Raw genomic sequence first — 23,221 nt, forward strand, 5'->3', positions numbered from 1 at the left:
CAACAGATTATTAAAAATAAGATAGAACATCAAACATTAAAAATCTCCCTAAACATGGCAGTGCCATGGTGTGACAAAGGAGCTGCAACAGGAAGGACGTACAGTCATACCTCATGTTATAGACGCTTCAGGTTACGTCTTTTCAGGTTGTGTCCCGTGGCGACCCGGAAGTACTGGAAAGGGTTACTTCCGGGTTTCGCTGCTTGCGCATGCGCAGAAGCGCCAAATCGCACGGCGCACCTGCGCAGATACGACGCTTCAGGTTGCACTCTTTTCAGGTTGCGAGCGGGCCTCCGGAACGGATCCTGTTCACAACCAGAGGTACCACTGTACAGTGGTACCTCGGGGTACATACGCTTCAGGTTACAGACTCCGCTAACCCAGAAATAATACCTCGGGTTAAGAACTTTGCTTCAGGATGAGAACAGAAATTGTGCTCCAGCGGCACGGCAGCAGCAGGAGGCCCCATTAGCTAAAGTGATGCTTCAGGTTAAGAACAGTTTCAGGTTAAGTATGGACCTCCAGAACGAATTAAGTACTTAACCCGAGGTACCACTGTACTAAGGCAAAGTGCAGCAACAGGGCATAAACCTGGAGAAGTAGAAGTGATGGATTATTGTCTGTTACCTCTGTTCACCAATTCTATGCTTCCAAGTGCCACCAAGACTTGGGAGAGCTAGTGCAGCATAGTGATTAGCATGTCACACTAGTACTGGGGACACCCAGGTACAAATCCCCACTCAGCCCTGAAGCTCTGCTGGTGACCTTGCGTCAGTCACTCTTCCCTCTTACCCTACCTTTCTCCATAGCGGGGATAGCTAAGCTGTCTTGGCCTGAGAGCCACGTTCAGCCTTGGCCAACCCTAGGGAGGGTGGGACACATGCCAGTGATGGGCGTGGCCACTCCACACTCTCTCTGTACCAATCAGCTGAGGAGGGGGTTATTACCCCCTTCTCTGCTCATCAAGTTATTGGTCTGATTACTAGGGTGGGGCAATCTTCATCTCCATTAAGGCTCTGGGCTTCGTTCACCTGTTCTTGTGTCTTAATATACAGCCACTGCTGCCTAAATTGTGATGGAGTGGAATGAGATTCCTGAATTGGGAGTTTTACTGCACCCCCCCCCCATTCCCAGCCAAATGAAGACTATAAAATGAGAGCAAGGAACAATGCCATATTTGAGTCCTTGGAGGTAGGACACGTATACGTAGGAAATATTCACGTGTGACGTAAATAAGCAAGTAAAACAATGATGTGTGATTTATATGCATACCTTTCACTGTCTGCACAAAGGAACTGAGTGCTGGAACACATCGGGAGGCAGTGAGCTGTGTTTCCAAACTGTATTACCATGAAGTTATCTGGACACTCACAGGAATAACCGTAACCACCACTTTTTATTAGGCACATATGAGAACAACCACCATTGTTGGTCCCGCAAGGATTACTTACTAGCAAAAGAAGACAGAGGGCGGGAGGAAGAAAATATAATTATTCCCCGGCAAAGAACAACCCACAAATGAAACTATTGCCACTTAAATTGCAAAGAATGCTTTAATCTTTGGTGGCACATGTCAACTTGCATTCACGAACAATACTGGGATTGTTTCCTATTGATGCATATTTGCAACAAATTCAACGTACCAAAAGGTAATACTGCAACATGTATCTTGGCCTATTGGACAGATGTACCCTGACTATGTTATCTGGGTTGGACTATGGATTGTGCCCAGTATTTCATTATAAGGAAGGGGAGATCCCCATGGTCTCTGAAGAGCATGAGAACAATTATGGGCTTGAGTCAAGCAAGCCAAGGCTCAACCCAATGAAGGAGTTTAGTTTAAAACATGCTATCAAGAGAAACCATTGCCGATTCAAATCCAGGGTCAAGCAAGAAGTTGAGTCAAGTAAAACACTGTATAGTAAGTTAGGTGCAAGGGACCGGCATCAGCAGAAACACAACAACCAACCTGCCAGCAGCTTTTTCCTAGTCCCTGTTATAGGGCTGCTGGGATCAAAACAGACAAGAAACACCCAAATTTAATTAATTCAATTACCCTTTTAGAATAAGTGCAACAGTGCATGGGCAGGCAAGGTTCCCAGATGATGACATTGGCTATATTCAGGGGAAACACTAAACCATAGTTTAGAACTTCTCTTCCCTCTCTCCTTCCCATGTGAGTAAGAAGCAGTTTTTACTTTTAGTTAACCATGGTCAGCTGTTTGGTCCAAACTGGGAATTGTGGCTACTGATGATCAGTTTCAAAACAAGGCAACTTCAAACTATGGTTTATGACGCTGGCTCGTTTAAACTAACCACAGTTAATGTTAACCACAGGTCCTAGCAGTGGAGTCTGGTTCATTAGGACAGTTGGGGCACTACCCCACCAACTTCAGCCTGCCCCCACTTCCCTTCCTTCTTTCTTACAATCCATCCAATTAGGAGTGTCACTACCTGTCAGCTCCCTCCTCCTTAGTTTCAATGTTGCCCTTGTAAAACTCGGCAGGGGGGATGACAGGGACGAAACAAAAATTAGTTGGTTCTACCTATCATTGACTCTGGGCTCCACCTACTCTTGGGCTCCTTGCCTATCCTCAATGAGTACCGGTTGCCACTGGGTCCCAGTATATAAGAAACAGCAAACTGTGATTAACTAAAAGCTTCTGAATTCCTCCTCTCAGCTGGGTGGGAACAGGAGAGGGAAGTGGTATACACAAGCTCAGAAAGAAGTTAACCTTATTTATGTGCTGCTAAACCATGGTTTTGCATTACATCCAAATGCAGTCATAATATTTACATCCAAGAGAATGCTAAAAAATATATATCATTCTATGAGGGTGAAACATTCAACAAGAACCAGACCCCTGAAAAATGCCTATGCTGTCTCACACCTTACTTCTGAGTTACATGCAGAATTCAGAGGATTAGACCTTGAATAAGAATGAAGACACCCACATCAGTAGAATGGACTGCTTACCAAGTGGCTGCCTGTATGGGTGATAGACGTGGATATCAAAAGGTCTGTGAGTGGTGTTTACCAGAACTGCCCTGCCTGATCCATTGTACTTATTTCCCTTTTCAACTGTCCTCGTGTTCCAGTCAGTCCAGTAGATGGTGTCCTCAAAAACGGTAATTGCAAATGGGTGAGGTAATGTCCCATCGTACACCGTGTGACGGTGTTGGCCATCTAAATCGGAGTACCTGCAGGAAAAAAGCAAGCATGGGTAATGCTGAACTTTTTTCTATTGCTTCAGAGCGAGTGAAAAAGAAATGTAACCAACTATGTTCTTCCAAGGGTCTCCAAATGGAACCCCAGACATTCTGTTCACACAACTGATTACCTCCACTCAGTTCCACCTCCTGTGTTGTAAAACAACGCCTCCCTAAGCATTCTTTCCAGAAGATGCTAGTAAGATGAAGGTTCAAGTTCAGAAGGGCCTGTAGCTCAGTGGGAGAACATCTGATCTGCATGCAGATGGTCCCAAGGTTCATTCCTTGGTCTCTGCTGATAGAGCTTGCAAAGACTCCTTGAGGGAAACTCTGGAGAGCCAACTGCCAGTCAATGTAGACAACATCGAGCTAGAGGGACTTGGTAAAAGGCAACTTCCTGTATTCCCAAATTACCTCTCACTACCCTCTAGAGAAAGAATGACCTGTCACCTCCAACTTTCTATGTTGCTTACCTTTCGCTGTCTATGTGACTAAATATTTTTTTTAAAAAAATCAGGGGCATGAAAACATATTGGGTTGCTGAGTGAAGTATTGGGCTTAAGAATCACTGGTGGAACCCAACCTCCAACCTCTTGGCCTCCAGTCAGATCTGCAATTGTAGTATTTTGACTCCCTCGCCTGGGATTCTAGAGTGGACAGGAAGGAGGGGAAGAAGGCAGGCCTTTGAGATTTTAGCTCCTCTGGGCCAGATCTAGGAGCTACTCTGATCTCCATTCTTGTCCACTCCCATTGAGCCATTTGGCGAGTAAACAAGTGGCTGGAACGCATGCTTGGAGCCCTCAGAAAAACGAGACTGGGAAATGAAATTTCCTCTTTGTCTTTCCAAGGGTTCCCAGGCATGCCCCTGGGTACAGAGGCCCCAAAAAGATGGGTTTTACCTACCCATAGACTGGCATAAGGGACATAACAGTCACAATCCCTAAGACCACAAGTCTCATGTTTCCCATAGCTGCTGATGGAAAGAAGAACACTTCCATATTATCTGTTCCCAGCCTTTGGGATTTCAAAGAGTGCTTTCCATAGGCTTCTTCACCATTAAGAATGTAAACAGCATATTCATATAATCAAATAAACAACTATCTGACTTTCAGAAGACATCTGAAGGCAGCCTTGTTTAGGGAAGCTTTTAATGTTTGAAGTTTTATTCTGTTTTTAGTGTTCTGTTGGAACACTAGAGTGGCTGGGGAAACCCATCCAGATGGGCAGGGTACAAATAATAAAAAATATTATTATTATTAATTAAAACAATAGACTTGAGCTATATGTTATGTACAGCAGGGCTAGGGAACCACAGGCCCCGAGGCTTGGTGTGGCCCCTCTGGCCTATTTATCTGGCCCTCAAAACTCTCCCAGGCCACACCCCTCACTGGCTGTTCTATGTACCAGCTGTGAGCGTTTTAGTCTGATGCCTCTGAACTCAGCTAATGCTTCTTGCTCGCCTGGATGGAGGATGGAGAGAGGGGGGGTGACTGTGTATAGAAATGAGCCAGCAGAACAAAGGTAGGATTAATATTTGCTGCTTCTTGCCCCACCCTCTGCTGACATGTGACCATTGGAAAGTAGCCCAAAAAGAAAGGCAGCACTCAGGCTGTGAAAGTTTCCTCACGTCTGATATACATTTATATTTTCTGCTAAATTTTAAACACCCCAAATTCCTTTCTGCTGTTTGTTCTCTATACTTTGATATGTTTTAAATAGATTTAAATCTTTTCCCTGTTATTCACAGACCTTTCTTATTGATGACATAATGCAGAATGCTAAACTACCAAATCTGTCGACAGACTACTTTGGTGACCGACTACAGATTTTCAGATTTGGGTGGAAATGCAACGCAGAAGCGAAACCGATGAAGACATTCCGAGAGAAGCAAAACGGTTTGCTCGTAATTTTCATATTTGTTATAAAGCATAAACCGAAGTATATCTCTCCAAAACATTTTGATGTTAGTGACAAACGCCCATAAATTGTTACAGCGACGCAACTGAACTAACATATATTCTAAATGGGTAATCATGGTTGTGTCCCTTTAATAAAGCTGAAGCAGACTAATTTGGCAACCCCCAAAATTTGGTATGAAGAGTTACCCAGTTGCTTTATTCTTCTCTATGTACGTACTCAATGTAGTTTAGGTGGGCATCCGCCCAGTAGAGCTTGTCGTTGGTGTAATCTATGGTGAGTCCATTAGGCCACTCTAACTTGGTAGAGATAATCACGGTCTTGTTCTTGCCATCCATTCCCAAGCGTCCAATATATGCTCGTTCTGCCCAATCTGTCCAATAGACCTGCCTGGTTAAACAGACACAACGTAAATTAATCTAGTCTTCATTTGTAATGCAATAGCACATGCACCAACGTAAAAATCTGGTTTGGAAGGAACAATGTGTGGGAGGAGGCAGGGAACCCATCAGGTAATGTATACTTTTATTTCATTAGTTAGAAGTAAAATTGGGTGAAATCCAGTGGTGCCCTTCTGTGAGTGGAACAGACTTCTACAACAGGACTTCCTCTTCCTCCCCTCCCCAAATCTGCAGACTTGGTGGCTTTCTCATATAGCTATATATGCTTCCCCCAATATAAATGTATTTCTGTAATATTCAGGTTCGTGTGAATATCAGCTTCGTTCTTTCAGTTCTAAACTTTGCCTCTTTCATTGCAGCACTGCTAAATCAGAATAAATGAGTAGCAACGCGAGTAGTAGATAATGCATTCAGCCTTACCTCTGAAAGAGGTAGATAAGGATGATCTCCAAGCAAGTACGTTAAATGCATTCAGAATAATAATAAAATAATAATAATAAAATTTTATTTATATCCCGCTCTCCCCAGCCGAAGCTGGGCTCAGAATCTGTGCGTCTCATCGTAGATTTTAAAAATGCCCTTATTAGCCTTTATCCCAATGGTTTTCCGCAGTCAGGATACCATAAAACAATTGTACTAAAAAGAAATAATCATGGAAATAGCTTACCCATATTTGGGGTGAACAACAATAGCTCTAGGGTACTGAAAACAGAAGGTGTTGTTGGGATCCAAACACCGATCAGCTAGTTTTTTCCGGAACCGACCATCAAGCTCTGACACATAGAGGCAGTCCTTGGAGGAATCTACCCAGTAGAGTTTTCTGAAATATTTTACAAGGTGCCTGTTACACAGAGTCCTCCTCATTTTATTTATTTTATATCAACAGTCATTTTTCCTTAAGGGTTGCCAACCTTTTTAGGCCTATGGTAAGGTTACCAGATTTTTTTCCAATGAATCCGGGAACACTTTTCAACTTCCTACTAAACAGACGGATTTTGTCAGGGGACTGATTTGTAAATCTGGGGGCTGTCCCCAGGAAAGGGGGACGTCTGGTAACCTTAGCCTATGGACATATTTGGGTTGTTGAGCAAGCGCTGTAGCCATCAGCCTGTCTCTGGTCACTTCTCTTCCCCATCCTGCAGATAAGTCCCTCCCCACCCAAAGGACAGAAAGAGAGACACTGCGTGGCAACCCACTTTGCTTTCCCAAGGGATCTTGGGAAAAGCCAATAACAATAGACTTAACCTAAGCCCCACCATGCACACTGCTACTGATGCAGCCCACCATCTGTTAAGGACTGCATGCAAAGGACTGTGAACAGCAGCCACAAGTGAGATACACCACTACACCACAATGGTCCTTCTAACTCACATTTAGAAGAAGGCCTGGCAAATTTTGGAGAATGTGGGTTGAAACATTAGTCCAAAGTTATGTAATATGATTAGGACTGTGATATGGTATTTTGAAACACTGATATTGGAAACTGCTACATATAATTACTAAGAAATTCGGATGGAAGAGATTCGAGGAAGTCAAATACTATGTTTATGAAGATGGATGGTACTTAATTTTAATTAATTAAGTGGTAATATGCTGTATCTTTTTATTTTATTCTTTTGTTTGTTTTTATTATTGTTAATCTTTTTTTTACTATGTTTATCTACTGAAAATAATAAATATTATTTTGGGGGGGGAGAAACATTAGTCCATATTAAAACAATCAGTGTCTCCCCCCCCCCCCCCAGTCTCGGCAATGACTACTGCAACGTACTGAGATTTACCTGCCAACCCAGTCAACAGCAATGCCTTCCCCACTGGGCACGCCATCATTAATGATTACTTCCTTGCTTGTCCCATTGAAAAACATTCTTTCAATGACCTTCCTGCCCACATCAATCCAGTACAGCCTTTTCTCCACCCTGTCAAAGTCCAGTGCCACCACGTTTCGGAGTCCTTGCAAAATGAGGGAGTAAGACTGGCCATCCGTCGTGAGATTTCTCAGATAGTAGCGGTTGCTGAAGATGAGGTAAGGCGAGATGTCGCTATTTTGCCGGCAGCTTTTCCCATCCGGCTCCCGGATGTAGCCCGGCGCGCACTTGCAGATATAGGAGCCAATGGTATTCTCACAAATCTGGCTACACACGGATGGCGTCTCGCTGCACTCGTCAATGTCATCACAAGACCTTTCATTGGACATGAGCCGATATCCAGGACGACATGAGCAATAGAAACTGGTCTGGGTGTCTGTGCAGTCGTGGTCGCAGCCGCTGATTGAAGAGTCATTACATTCATTTATACCTATAGCCAGAAAACGGAACAAAATAGATCACTCAATTTTCATCCGGAAATAATGCAGCAGCTGCATTTCTGCACTGGTCTCTGCTTATACACTTAAAGAGTTGCCATTCTGCTCTTGGAATTTGATTAGCAGAGAAGCCCACTAATGCAAGCCAAGGAAAGAGATTCCTTCCTACTTCTTCCTGCTGCAGCCCCCCATGCCACGAATACCACTAATCTGCTCCAGGTGGTTAGGTGAACTTTCAGAACTGCATGGAAGTTGGTGTAGGGGGAATAAGAGAAAACTGCTTGCCAGCCCTCTTCCACTACGAGTTCCCTCTGTTGTTTCACAAGCGCAATGGCAGCATTGGATTTCACTGGAAATGTTCACCTTGCATGTGCCACGATTATATTATAGATAGCGACGGATTGCATCAACTGTTGAATCAACTACAACAGGAGCAAACATCCGGGCTGCACAGAATGGTCATAGTTGGTTTCACAGAACACAACGGTTTCCTATCCTCATCAGTCCTGGTGGACCAGTAATACGTAGATTCTGTCACCTTTGTCTTTAGGAAACCGTAAGCAGAACAAACTGCTTCCCAATCCTCCTTCACTAGGAGTTGCCTCCTGGATCACCTAATCAATCACTCCTGGGCATGTGGTAAGATGAATCTGCTGTATGAATTTGCTCTTCTAAGAACACTGGGTTATAATAATAATAATAATAATAATAATAATAATAATAATAATAATAATAATAATAATAAATTTATTTATATCCCGCCCTCCCCAGCCGAAGCCGGGCTCAGGGCGGCTAACAACAAGAAAATAGTACAACTGTTATATTATATACTATTATTTACAGTGGATGTTAACTAAATGGTAAGATAAACCACCCAATTTCTCAGGCTGAAGGTGAACACTATACAGTGCTACCTAGGGTTACAGATGCTTCAGGTTACAGACTCCGCTAACCCAGAAATAGTACCTTGGGTTAAGAACTTTGCTTCAGGATGAGAACAGAAATCGCGCGGCAGCAGCGGGAGGCCCCATTAGCTAAAGTGGTGCTTCAGGTTAAGAACAGTTTCAAGTTAAGAACGGACCTCCAGAAAGAATTAAGTTCTTAACCCAAGGTACCACTGTATAAATATCGGCCAAGTCAAAAAGGTTCTGTACATACCACATCCTTTCTCATCGCTGTTATCAGAGCAGTCATCCACTCGGTTACAGACTTTGACCAATTCAAGGCAGTTCCCATTGTCACACTTAAAATGATGGGGAGAACAGGTTGCCTCTGGTGTAGCGCAGAGGTGCTCCAGTTCATCTGATTCATCGCCACAGTCATTGTCCCCATCGCAGATATAGGCTTTGGAGATGCAACGGCCATTTTGACAGGTAAACTGATACTGTGCACAGGGCTGATAGACGCAACCCCTCTCGTCACTGCTGTCGCCACAGTCATTACGCCGGTCACACCTGGAAAAGAAACCCAGTTTTGGAACGTTACAAAACAGATGGAAACTGCCAGCCAGGCAGCAAAGTAAGTTCTGGTTAATATGAACCAGGGGGGGAAATGCTAGTATACAACAGCTGAAGCTCTCATTTCTTCAACCACTGGAGAAGTCTATCTGTTGCAAGCGCTGAGTTGCAATGTATCAGATTGTTCTTTGCTCACACTCCTCTAGAAAAATACCTCCTTGCATATCTTCCTCTGAATATTATCCACCATTTCTCTGTGGCAGCTGCCATTCCCCACTCCAACCCCACCCATAGTGCCTCAAACTAAAACCAAGTCTGGGGCATTGTGGAGGAAACAAAATGGTGTCCAGGCTCCCAACAAGTTTGAATGTTAAAACTTGGAGGGGAGGAAAGAAGCTGTGCCGTTGCTAGTGGTGACCCCCATAATCCTTGAGAAACTATTGAAGAATGTCTGCTTTCCCTGGAGAAATTCAGTATAATAGTAAGTCCACATTATTCTCTCTGCCGGCAAATAAGGTAGAGAATTTTGAGAGGTCTTTTGCACACTGCTCTGGTATGGTGAAATGATCTGATCTGAAAATCGTGGCAGAAGGATTGCTCCTTATTCAAACAGACCCGAGAAACTATTCTATTGAAGAAGCTCCGCTTTAAAGGGATTGCATACAAAAAGATTTCAGGGAAAGCTTCACAAATGTTTTGTTGATCATGATAAATGAAGACGCTGAACAGGATGGCAATAATATCACCCAAAACTGCAGTACAGTGGTGCCCCGCAAGATGAATGCCTCGCAAGACGGAAAACCTGCTAGACGAAAGGGTTTTCCGTTTTTGAGCTGCTTCGCAAGACGATTTTCCCTATGGGCTTGCTTTGCAAGACGAAAACGTCTTGCAAGTGTTCCAATTTTTTTCCGCCCCCCCCCTTTTCTAAGCCGCTAATAGCCTTTTAGCCGCTAATCTGCTAAGCCTTTAATAGCCGCTAAGCCTTTAATAGCCGCTAAACCGCTAATAGCGCTAATCCGCTAATAGGGTTGCTTCGCAAGACAAAAAAACCGCTAAACGAAGAGACTTGCGGAACGGATTAATTTCGTCTTGCGAGGCACCACTGTATATGCGACTTCTGATCAGGCAAATTCTGGAGGAGTATTCTGGTTGGGCTGCATAGGGCATTTCATCACAGCAAGCAAATAGGCAGAGAAACTCCTCCATAGACATACTATTCCCTGTCTCACATGTGAGCATAGAACTCCACCTTCCACTGCTCTAGGTTCAATGTTATAGCATCAAACAATAATGGTCTAGGATCACAGACTTTTGCCAGCATTCCAGCATAGGTTTAAGAAAGAGAAAAAGTTTATTAACATTATTAAATTATATACCTCCCTTCATCCAAAGGTTACAGGGCAGTTTACAACACAAAAACACAAAAACAACACACATCTCTCACACAGACATGCACACACATTTAAAAGGGCTTAGATCAGAGTTTTCCAAACTTTTCAAGTTGGTGACACACTTTTTGGACACAATAATTCAGTTTTGAATCATTTTATGACATAGTAATTCAGTTTTCCTAGTAAACCAAAGGTTAAACTATTTCTAGCTCCAGGAGCACAGGGAACATTTGTGCGACACACCGACACACTAATATGTCGTGACACACAGTTTGGAAAGCTCTGCCTTAGATTGTTTAACAGCCAAAGGCTTGGTTGAAAAGGAATGTTTTCATTTGGCACCTAGTGGGTAGACATCAGGGACGCAGGTGGCGCTGTGGGTTAAACCACAGAGCCTAGGACTTGCCAATCAGAAGGTCAGCAGTTCGAATCCCCGCGACGGGGTGAGCTCCCGTCGCTCGGTCCCTGCTCCTGCCAACCTAGCAGTTCAAAAGCATGTCAAAGTGCAAGTAGATAAATACCGTATTTTTTGCATTTTTCGCTCTATAAGATGCACCAGACCACAAGACGCACCTAGTTTTTGGAGGAGGAAAACAAGAAAAAAAAATATTCTGAATCTCAGAAGCCAGAACAGCAAGAAGGATCGCTGCGCAGTGAAAGCAGAAATCCCTCTTGCTGTTCTGGCTTCTGGGATAGCTGTGCAGCCTGAATTCGCTCCATAAGAGGTCTACGCTAAAATTGGACTTTTAAGTTCAGGCTGAGGTCCTTTACTATTAGCTGTACTTTCTTTGCCAAAACTGCCCAACCCATCATTACAAACCTGTAAGCGTTACGGATGCATAGCCCGTTGCTGCAAGCGAATTCATTGGCCATGCACGGTCTCCTTGTGCAGTTCTGGTGCTCGTCGTAAGCATCGCTGCAGTCAGCATCACCATCACAGACCCAAGCCCTAGGGATGCACCTTCTTAGCGGGGGCGCATTGTTCACACATGTGAACTCAGAGTCTGAGCAGATGCGGTTTGCTGGGGGGGGGGGAAGCACAATATTTCAGCAGCTGGTTTATACTTGCCCTATTAGTCATTTACACAAGTCTCTTGTCCCTGGCCCTCAACACCTCTTTGACCTCCCAAAGTCTTCTGCAGCCCTGCGTTTGCCAAGAAAGAAAGAAAAGGAGGTAAAGAAGCAACATTATAATGTCATAACGGTAAAGCAGGGGTCAGCAAACTTTTTCAGCAGGAGGACGGTCCACTGTCCCTCAGACCTTGTGGGGGGCCAGACTATATTTTTTGGGGGGGGGGGGAGGGAATGAACAAATTCCTATGTCCCACAAATAACCCAGAGATGCATTTTAAATAAAAGCACACATTCTACTCATGTAAAAACACCAGGCAGGCCCCACAAATGTTTTTACATGAGTAGAATGTGACCTTTTTTTTAAAATACAACTTTGCATTTTAAATAAAAGAGCACATTTTACTCATGTAAAAACACACTGATTCCTGGACCATCCGTGGGCCGGATTTAGAAGGCGATTGGGCCGGATCCAGCCCCCGGGCCTTAGTTTGCCTACCCATGCTGTAAAGCTTTTCGTTTGATAGGTACTTACCACAATTGTGTCTTTGGTCCTCGTCACTCATGTCACCGCAGTCATTGTCACCATCGCAGATCCACGTTGCTGGTATACATCTGCCATCGTCACATCTGAACTGTTCGCTTGAACAGCTCCGCACAGGGGAAACTGGAAAAAGAAGAACAGTGTTCGCATTATTCCTACTAGCACATTAAAAGTCATGTTCCATGTGACAGCCACATTCAGACGTAACACTAACTATGGCAAAACTAAAACCTCAAAAGGTGTAAGTGACTGTTTTCTCTTGGCCAATGCTAGCTAAACCTGCAGCCAACAGATGCATTAGGTGGTGTAGGCAAAAGGAACTTGTGGCACTCCTATGTTGGAATGTGAACACACCAGCTTGGTTGTGCAAAGAGGCAGATCTACGTTTTGTATCCAGTACAGGCAACTCCCCATTTATGCACATTCAAGTCATGCGTGCCTGTGTGCACACGCATCACCACAAATCTGGAAGTGGCGCTTGAAGGGGCAAAAACGGCCCCCCAAATGTGCAAAAAATGGCACAAAACAGCATCCAGCAATCTCACGAACCTACGCGAGTGCAATCCCAAGAGCCTTTGCATTGACCTTTGAGGCCTGCAGAGAGTTGGCTTTTGAGCAAGGAAGTTTAGAGGGCATCTGGCAAGTGCTGCTGGGGTTTTGAAGGGTTTTTCAAGGGTTTCCAGATGGTTCAGAGGGTGTTTTCAATGGTGTTCCCAACATACGTGATTTCACTTAAATGCACAGTGCCTCGGAACACAACCCCACGTAAATAGGGAGTTGCCTTTAGTGGTTGGCAGGGCTGAGGGGTAGACAATATTCCTCTCCATCTCCCCACTGCCTCTTAAGCTGAGGGAGAGGGGCATGGCAGTGGGTGTGCAGAGCAGCACTGTCTCGTTCTTTGGACTTGACTTGCCAATACCTGACAGTAAGATTGGCCAATCAATTAATTCATCTCCTTCTCTACTCAGGGCATACCTTTGCAAACAGCTCTGTTTTTAACTTCTCACTTACCACAAGAGGTAGGCTCATCTGAGCCGTCAGCGCAGTCTACTGCTTGATCACAGTACCAATGAGCAGGAATGCAACGCCCAGAGGAGCAGCGGAACTCGCTGCTGCTGCAAGTCAGCGAAACTGCAAGGGTAAAGAAAAAACACAACTTCTACGTTTTGTCTTATTCTTTTCCTTTTGATTCCCAACTGTGCGGAGTTGTATGTCTTCTTTGTCCATGATTCTCTTTCTCTCTCTTTAATTATTTATCATTTTACATCAAATAAAAAAAGATATTGTTTCACATCAAATTTCAATACCCCATTCCGACCGACCTCCCTTTCTGCAGTTGCTTAAATTGATAGTATCTTCACTGAATCTCCTGGTTTAAGCTTAATTATTAATTATCCCATATATATTAAAAACTGATTTTATCTCACTGCACATCTTTACATTAATCCTGCTAATGATTATATTTGTTTACATTTTTTTTAAAAAATTCAATAAATGATTTCCATTCTTAAGTTAAAGACTCTATCATCTTGATTCCTTAATCTTCCAGTGAGTTTCGCCATTTCTACATATCCCAAGTATGTCCATGATTCTCTTATTTAAGGAGCTTCTGTCTTTTATTTAAATGCAGTATAGCCATCCCTCCATCCCTCCCTCCCTCCCTCCCTCTCACATGTCAACTGTGTCTTTTGGAAGGCAATCCAAAAAAGCAAAAACAAAGAAGAGAAGCTACAAGAATGTTTGGCTTTTCACCAGAAATCAAGCCAGAGTCGAAGGAAATGGAGGAGGGTAATTGGGGGGAACCATTAGCTTACCGCAGTGAGTTGGGCTCTCATCACTCATGTCTCCACAGTCATTATCCCCATCACAAAGATATGTTCGAGGAATGCATATGTTTGTGCTCTGACATTTTGTATAACCAGGTTGACAAGTACGGTCAGCTTTAAAGGGCAAAAAAAAAATATTAAAGAGTTTTCGATTTCTTAAAAAAATAACATGCTTCTGTTTTTCAAAAAGTAATTGCACACAGCCCTATTAGCGTTGTTCTGGGATGAAATTTTGAAAGGTACCCTTATGTATCCAGTAATCAATCCCAGACACGCCTAATATGCCTTCTCCAAGACTGAGCTAATATATTCACTCTGAGGGCAGTAGTTTAACTATATCATACTCATGCTTATTATCTGTATGTTTAAAATAATTATTTTATCCAATGACATATGCTCATTATTTAAATCAGATAGACATTCTATTGAACCATGATTGCAGCTTTTTCCTGCCTCTCTGCTTTCTGCAGTCATTTAGGAGAATTATCCAAAATGTGGTAAAAACACTTTTCAAACTGCATCTCCACGGAGCAGATTTCTATCTGTTAGACAGAATAGACAGGTTGTGCCTCATATCATGAGAGACAGAAACTAACTCACATGGCATATTTGGTCATACCTGGACAACTTTAAGTGAACCTAGCAACATTTGTCATCCGTCTATAATATTTGTATAGAATGGTTATACACACACACACACACATATTTTTAAAAAACACCACAATCCTTTCTAAATTATTTGCCAGATTTAACTATGGATTTTCAATGCAAGTATTTAAAACAGTTATGTGAGTAGTAAAGGCTTGAGTCAGTTTCCCCTTGTAATAATAAATAATAATAATAATAATAATAATAATAATAATAATAATAATAATAATAATAATTACTGCTATTTATTTATACCCCGCCCATCTTGCTTTGCTTCCCCAGCCACTCTGGGCAGCTTCCAACCAAATATTAAAATACAGCAATACATCAAACATTAAAAGCTTCCCTAAACAGGGCTGTATATGTGAATCTGTTCTTCTGTCTTCCTAAAGAGCATCTGCCTCTTGATTCAAAACATATATTCCTCCATCAGCTACAGCCAACTGCTCTATAAAAATGTCTTGGAACAACCAAGCAACAATTGGGACACCTGCTTCATGTTAATCCAGCATCATAACAAAGCCCCCGGTTTAGCATTTAGCGTTAAGACTGGCTTATCCTGCGACTCACCAAGTCGCAAACAACCTCCCAGCAAGGTTTCATGGCCGGCAGCATGCAGCAATAAAAAGCCTAGAGAGCCCCTCATAGCCCAAACACTGCACTTTTTGGGTTGGAAGTTTTAAGGGTCTATCTAGACTGCAATCTTAGAAATCATTTGCGAAGTTCATGCATGGAACAGAACAGGATTTCCTTCCGACTGAATGGGCACACTATTGCAATGCACCTGAGAGACAGCTGCTAGCAAGGGGTGGGCTTCATGACAAGGGCCTTATTCACCTTTCTCCTATCAGTCCACTCATCTCTAGGTTCCAAGAAAATTGGCTTATGCCACCATAGCTACCAAGGCACTATTTGTTTCTCTGGCAAACGAGACAGTGTAATCTCTTGTTCCTTGACAGTTCCACCTCCATCTAGTAGAATTGTTAATGAAAATATGTGTCAAGGGTTTCACAGATGAAAACTCTCTCTGCTGGTCTTGCGATATAAGTAGAGAAAGGAAGACTGGAGACCCCTCTCCAGTACCACGAAACTCATTCTCTGATCATTTCAGTCCTATGCACAAACAGTACAGCCAACCAAAGATGGTGTCAGGGCCACTGCATGAACAGGGGCATTGCTGGCTATTGCTCCATCAGCAACCAACCAGAGGTAGAAGACATGAGGAAAACCCACATCTTAAGCACTTGGTCTAAAAAAGCTATGGGGCTAGGTACATTGGGTACATTAATCATTCCCATGGAGGAAATGCCAACATTCCCATTAATTTCAAAGAACTAACAAATTGGGGTGGTTAGAAAATACAGTGGTGCCTCGCAAGACGAAAATAATCCGTTCCACGAGTCTCTTCGTCTAGCGGTTTTTTCGTCTTGCGAAGCAACCCTATTAGCGGCTTAGCGGATTAGCGCTATTAGCGGTTTAGCGGCTATTAGCGGCTTAGAAAAAGGGGGGGGAAAGCGAAAAAAATCGCAAGACTTGCAAGACGTTTTCATCTTGCGAAGCAAGCCCATAGGGAAATTCGTCTTGCGAAGCGCATCGAAAAACGGAAAACCCTTTCGTCTAGCGGGTTTTCTGTCTTGCGAGGCATTTGTCTTGCGAGGCACCACTGTATGCACTAATGATACGCTATATAATTCAGTCTGGGACACATTATCCTTAATTGGCCTGGTTCATGTCACATTAAACTAGCCTATTTTAAAACATGATTCGACTTGAAGAAGCAGTGTTGGTGCACACTTCTCTAAAGCTCTTAAATTCCTCCCTCCTCCCTCCCGCCCCAAAGGAAGCACAGCAGAGGCTGCCTTTTCATTACAACTCTCAAACAAACCCACAGCTGGGAAGCCAAGGTGATCCACTGCAACACTGCTTCCAACCTCCATTGTCTGAGGCGAGAATGTTTCCGGATAGCAGTTGCTGGGAATCAGAAGTTGGGAGAGAGCTCTTGCTCCCAGCTCCTTCTTACAAGTTTCCCATGGGCCGGCCGCTGGACTAGATTCCCATTGGCAGAGCTCATCTTATGTTCTTAAAGTTTGTCCTTGATTTCCCTGCCATGGTTTGTCTCAGGAAACAAACCACAGCCACTGGTTCACAAATAACATGAAACCAGCCCCTCATTTGTTTGTTCTCTGGCTCAGCAGGAAGAGCAGAAAAGGAAGCAATTAGGATTATATACGCTTATTTTTCATTCCTTAAACATAAAAATCCAAACCAAACCAATTCCCCCTCTCCTCCTGCCCCGAGAATTGCACAACAAATGGCACCATGAAATACTGATTCAAGTCCTTGCCATAATGTTCCATGGTGGCAAATGCAATAAATCAGTCAGTCTTAGGTGCCAACAGACAATCAAACAGCAGCCATTCAGTTTTTCAATGTTACTTGTAAATTTGACAGTGGTCTGGTTTCCACAAAACACTATTTCAAACTATGGCTCAGTGAGAACAAGCAAGCTTGCAAATACCCAGGAGAAAATCATGACTATTTCACTCTTCCCTCAGCCCTGCTGCTGCCATACTGCCAGAGCGAAACTATGGTTTGGCATGGCATTAAGTGCGAACCTGAGCTCATGGTTTGTCCTGCTCCCAAAAACCCATGAGTTGTAACCAAGGTTTGCTCTTGTTTTTACAGCTCAACAGTTTGCAAAAGACAGATCCCAGGTTTGCATAGCATCAGGAGGACCAGCAGAAAAGGGAAGCTGCCATGATTCTCTCACTGGGTACCTACCTATTTGCTCATTCTTGCTATGTCACAGCTTGGTTTAGCGTTACATGCAAATGATGCCATTGTGTCAAAAATACAGTTTTTGCAAAGTGCTTTCTTCTTTTCTACAGAATATTGATTGATTGATTGATTGATTGATTTAAGAAGACGTTTCTTCTTCTGTAGCCTAACGAGTGAATTCCTAAAGGACAATACATAGTTTGTAATCAACTTACGGCAGTTTCTCTCATCTGACGTGCCATTATCATAACAGTTGTTTACACCATTGCAGACGTATTCAAGAGATATACACCTTCCATTACTGCAAGTAAATTCTGTGTGGGAGTCACAAGTTCGGAACAAGCAGCCCACCTCATCACTGTTGTCTCCACAGTCATTGTAGTGATCACAGCGATAAGCGTAGGGTACACACCGCCCATTGCCGCAGGTGAAAGCTGTTGGCTGACAGGTATGAAAAGCTGAAGGGAGAGAGGAGGCGACAAAGCAAAGTCACTGACAGAAGAGAACCTGAAGGCCTTGACAAACACATCAAAGAAATACACACAAACACAGAGCACTCGGTTTGTTTTACCTGCCAGGGCAAACACGGCTGCAAAACGGACTGCATGTAAAATAAAATACACACCTTGAATCAGTCAGATATAGAAGGCAATGCGTTTCTTTTTGTTTCTACATGAATGATAAATTTCCAGACATTTCAAACCCCTGTGAACCCTTTTTTGCCCTAAATGAAAATGTAATGAGCCAGAGAGAAGTTCAAATGGAAGGGCATGGAGGGAGAGAGTAGATTGGAGTTCTGTAGCCAAGACAGCAGGACTGCAAACTTGAATAAAATATGGGGAGGAAGCAAGACCCACCCCAAATAATCAATCACATGACACGGTGCAACCACACCATTTGAATGCCCAATTCAAATATTTTATTTGGGGCTCCTATGTAAGACACAGCCCTAAAGTTACAAGGCGTCGTTGCCATTAAAAAGCCAATGGAAAACACGACTTTCATTTCACTTCGTAGATCCACTCCCAATTCTATAACTGAGTGTTACAAGAAAGGGGTCTTCAGATGCACCCTTCCCTCCCCTTTTTCTCCCTCCTTGCTTGCTCAGCATGGAGAACCGTCCTATCAGGATGGATTTATGCACCCAATGGATTTCATAGAGGGGACGGTAGCTTAGAGTCCTAACTTTGCAAGATCTTTGAGGAAGAAACAGTCTTAAGAAATGTTTAATTGCTAGTGAATTATTTAAGGACATCTTCTACTCCAAAGCGCTTCTCACCCCCAAGTCTCACACATGCAGACTTTTTCTCAATTGGGCAGATACTTCCCAGCCCTTCTGAAAATCAGTTATTTTTCTCTACACTGTTCAAATTGAACAAGGTAATTTAATTTCAACATTGCTGTCATGTCCTTCAGAGTAACCAAAGGAGTGTTTTAATTTTCATTTTTACACTAAAAGAATTACATTCTGAATGAGATCAGCTCTTGTACACAGCCCTGTTCACAAGCCCAATGGTTCTCTGACCAAACGCATATTGGTTATCGCTCAAACTTTTTCCAAAATGTTTCCGCCTCCCACCCCAAAATCAACAGCAACTGGGTGAGAGTTTGATTCGATTATTGAAGTGCTTACCACACACACTTTCCAGTTCGTCACTGCCATCCCCACAGTCATTATCGTTGTCACACTTCCAGCGTTCTGAGATGCACCGGCCATTCAGACAGGTGAAGAGCCCTTCTCCACACCTGGTGCCATTGTCCACGATACAATGCTTGTTGTTATTGGCTAAATACCAGTGTCCTTCAGAAGGGCACTGACACTCGGCACCAGTTGGACCTGTATTTAATTACAACAAGAAAATGATAACAGGCCAACATCTCTACATAACACTTTTCCCAGAATGTTAGTTCTCTCTCTCTCTCTCTCTCTCTCTCTCTCTCTCTCACACACACACACACACACACACACGTGTAGCTTCCTTTACAGCACAAGGGACTCCATCCATTAACTTTGTACCTTGAAGTACAAAGTCACTTTTATGATAATGAGTCCACTGCAGAGTTAGGGGTTTCAGGACTGCAAATATTACAGTTTATGTCAGCATATAAGAAGGGTCTCTTCAGGTCTTTTGCTGCTTAACGTAACATGGCAGCTGTGCTTAGTACTAACTGAGTTCTCCTCCATTTGGAACCAGTGGGAATTTAATCACTGGCTTCAAAGCAGACATACACAAGACGGCAATTTTGAAAAAAAACAGAAGAATGTTGATGTCGTGGGCTTATGACCACACTGGCGTTCTCACCCACATATGGTGAAACTGGAGTACAATTTCGAGGAAAATAGCACCCCCGTATTAACAGTCAATACTTCAATGACATTTTGAGCAGCTCACAGCTGTAAAGCACAGAGGATTGCGTTCATACCCACCCACCACTGTCACCCAGTGCACCTGAAAAATGGTTCCTGCCTGCCCCCAACTCTCCACAGTGGGTTCCTAAGGCCAGTGCCCCACCATGAGAAGAGGAAGGTCTCGTGCATGGTATTGGACTTGCATCTGCTGTGTGGGTGTATTACAACTGCTTTGAGGCATTCCAGCAGTCTCAGTGCACACACTGTATCTTTGAGGCACATTGTTTCCATCAAAGAATTCTGGGCAGTGCAGTTTACCCCTCACGGAGTTACAATTCCCAGCTATCCTTAATGAACTACAGTGCCTAGAATTAAAGGTGTGCTGTGTGCCCAGCCTAAGTGAATGCTGCATGTTCCCCTGACAATGCAGTAAGTATTGTCTGGAAATAGGAGACTGGGAGAAGCTATGATAGCCATCTTCAAATATCTAAGGGGATGTCACATGGAAGATGGAGCAAGCTTGTTTTCTCCTGCTCTGCAGGGCAAGACTTGAACCAATGGCTCCAAGTTACAAGAAAGGAGATTCTGACTAAACATCAGGAAGAGCTTTCTGACAGTAAGAGCTGTTTGACAGGGGAACGGCCTCCCTCCGGAGGTTGTGGACTCTCCTTCCTCGGAGGTTTATAAGCAGAGGTTGGATGGCCATTTGTCATGGATGCTTTAGCTGAGATTCCTGCATTTCAGGGGGTTGGACGAGATGGCACTTGGGGCACCTTCCAAATCTACAATTCTATGATTTTATTCTCAGCGCTAGACAGTATGCAGGTTCAATCCATGACACCTCCATGGATATTAAAAGGATCAGGTAGCAGATGATGAGAAAGATCTCTGCCTGGTATGCTGGAGAGATGATGCAAGTCAGAGCAGGGAATACCATACTAAACGGGCTGATTCAGTATGTCGAGTTTATTATTTCAGCCTCGGGTATGGTTGGGTTTTGCCGTGGCTTAGCTTTCTTTGTGCCAAGTGATAAGGTGGTCCAAGCCAAAATTCCATTAGTGTGCAAGCCTTTAAAATAACAATTCCTTCCGCCAATCGGATGTTTTGCTGAAACCCAGTACTCCGCTACAACGTGCATTTTAATTAAAGGCAGCGTGAAATATCTTACCTGGTACACAGATGTGACTACAACCGCCACTGAACTGATTACAAGGATTGGTGCACTGCTGTTGCTTGCTTTTGGTCCAAACGTGAATATCCATTGGTCTGGAGGGCAGGTTCGAGAGCATAACCATCTGATCCGACCCGTCATATTTGTTGGCGCGGTAAATGCTTCGGGTATTCCAGTCTGTCCAGTAAATGTGCTGATCAAAGAGGGTCATCGCAAATGGATACAGGGCAATGCTAATAATAATTTCACGATCTGCACCCGTAGTGGAGCTACGCTCAATCCTCTGCCTAAAACAAGTAGGACATGTTAGTGTTTGAACACAAACCATGAGCCTGTAACATTCCATGCAACTGTAAGTGTCTACAGACCCCATTGGGATGTTGAAAGATACAGCCCAGGTCTTTGTTAAAACTGTCAGTCTTTAAGATGCTGCAAAACTATCCATTGTTAGTTTCAGGACTCTCCTGCGACCTACATTCAGTGGTCTCCAATCTCTTTTCCCCACAGACCACTTGAAAGTCGCTGAGACTCTCTAAATGCTTTTATCTGCCTGCTGTGGGAATTGCAATGAGCTGCACTAAATTCTGGGTGATTTTTTAAAAGTATTTTATGGCTTCTTTTATTTCTTCTATCTTGTACTTCAAATTCCACAGACTGCAAATTGTAATACAATACGATAATAATGTTAAGAAATAAGAGAAGCCACAAAAACGCAATAAAAAAGCCATATGAACATTTAATTCATATTAAATGCTCTGTCTCTCACCTTCAACCACAAATCCACAGCAATGCCATGCGTCACCCAAACGAAGCTCATGGACCATAGTTTGGGAGCCCCTGCTATAGCCATTACATGATCATTCACATTAAGGTTGGGTGATGTATCAATACATCATCCAAAATCGGTTTGTAGTCCACATAATGGTTTCATAATATTTGACATGGCAATATAACGCAAATCACAACGTTTGTGTGCTATGTAAAAAATTGTGAAATGGGAAAAAACTTCTCATCACTTCTCTCATGATTCCTGCTGCCCCTTTTGCTCTATACTATAAAATAACACCTGTAACAAATGCTAAAGGTAAGTAAAAATGTATTCGCTTTAGACGCCTAAGTAGCAGCTGCCGCCAGATCATCTCTACTTGGTGACATCTCTGTTTCAGACACTGTGATATATCCGTATAGCGTGCTGTTTAGCTGATCGTGATGTTGAAAACCAGGTAATGCCGAGCCCTAATTCGCATTATTAACATTTCTAAAACACTTGGAATCATTAGTATTTACTCTGGATGCGGTTTCTAAATTAATAAACAGCTGCATATTATTTAAAGGACCCCATGCAGACATCTGACAGAAGCTGAGAAAGCCTAGCAGTAAAACACGCAGCAAATGGAACACAAAATACGTACAAGCTTGCATCAGCCCAATACAGCTGCTGTTCCTCATAGTCAAGGGTAAGTCCATTTGGCCATACTAAGTCGGTGCTTACAATGGCAGTCCTGAAGTTACCTCCAAGTGTGGCTCGCTCTATCTTAGGACTGGAACTCCAGTCGGTCCAGTACATGTACCTGATCGACAATACAGTTGACAATGGAAAAGGAGTCAGAGACAGTAAAATAACTCATTTTCACCTGGAACAGCAAGACACCTATAAGTAAGAAAAGGAAGTGGGGGATGTATATGTGGTGGTGGATAAAATTGCATCTTCTTCTGTGCCTTGGCTTGGAGGACTAGGCACTACAAGTCCCATCATCCTTGGCAACTGGCCCTGCTGGAGCTGATGGAGGTTGGAAGTTGGAAAATCACCAGTTAAGGGAAGGAGGCCTTAAGCAGTGCTTGGGAAAGGAGCAGATCACAAAGAAGAACTGGATATTTTAAAAAAGTAACTCTCATATTAATGCTAGTCAGGCGGACAAGCAGCTATACAGAAATGGGCATCCCTTTTTCCATCACACAAAAATTATAACTTACCCTCGGCAAGGATCCAAGACGATGGCCCTTGGTCGTGGAACACGGGCCACCACAGAGCGATTAGAGCCATTCACAGCCATTGAACTGATAGTCTGATTTAGATAGTCACTGTAATAAAGCCTGTTGCTGATCCAGTCAAAGGCAATGCCATCCGGAGTTCCCAAATCTTAAGACACAG

General features: G+C 43.3%; 1 protein-coding gene across 1 annotated transcript in view; it reads right to left on the minus strand.

The window, feature by feature from the left end:
• LRP2 (LDL receptor related protein 2) overlaps nucleotides 1-23,221 on the minus strand; it is a 145,084-nt gene that overhangs the window by 31,183 nt on the left and 90,680 nt on the right. The window contains 15 exon segments of the mRNA XM_081189106.1: nucleotides 1,273-1,450; nucleotides 2,978-3,201; nucleotides 5,347-5,517; nucleotides 6,196-6,348; nucleotides 7,310-7,826; nucleotides 8,992-9,287; nucleotides 11,502-11,703; nucleotides 12,288-12,419; nucleotides 13,308-13,427; nucleotides 14,111-14,236; nucleotides 17,764-18,006; nucleotides 19,182-19,385; nucleotides 21,067-21,356; nucleotides 22,482-22,640; nucleotides 23,044-23,209. Coding sequence (XP_081045232.1) covers nucleotides 1,273-1,450; nucleotides 2,978-3,201; nucleotides 5,347-5,517; nucleotides 6,196-6,348; nucleotides 7,310-7,826; nucleotides 8,992-9,287; nucleotides 11,502-11,703; nucleotides 12,288-12,419; nucleotides 13,308-13,427; nucleotides 14,111-14,236; nucleotides 17,764-18,006; nucleotides 19,182-19,385; nucleotides 21,067-21,356; nucleotides 22,482-22,640; nucleotides 23,044-23,209 — 3,181 coding nt within the window.

This window comes from Podarcis bocagei (assembly GCF_964188305.1).
Source record: "Podarcis bocagei genome assembly, chromosome: 1".
In the NCBI taxonomy this organism is placed as follows: domain Eukaryota; kingdom Metazoa; phylum Chordata; class Lepidosauria; order Squamata; family Lacertidae; genus Podarcis; species Podarcis bocagei.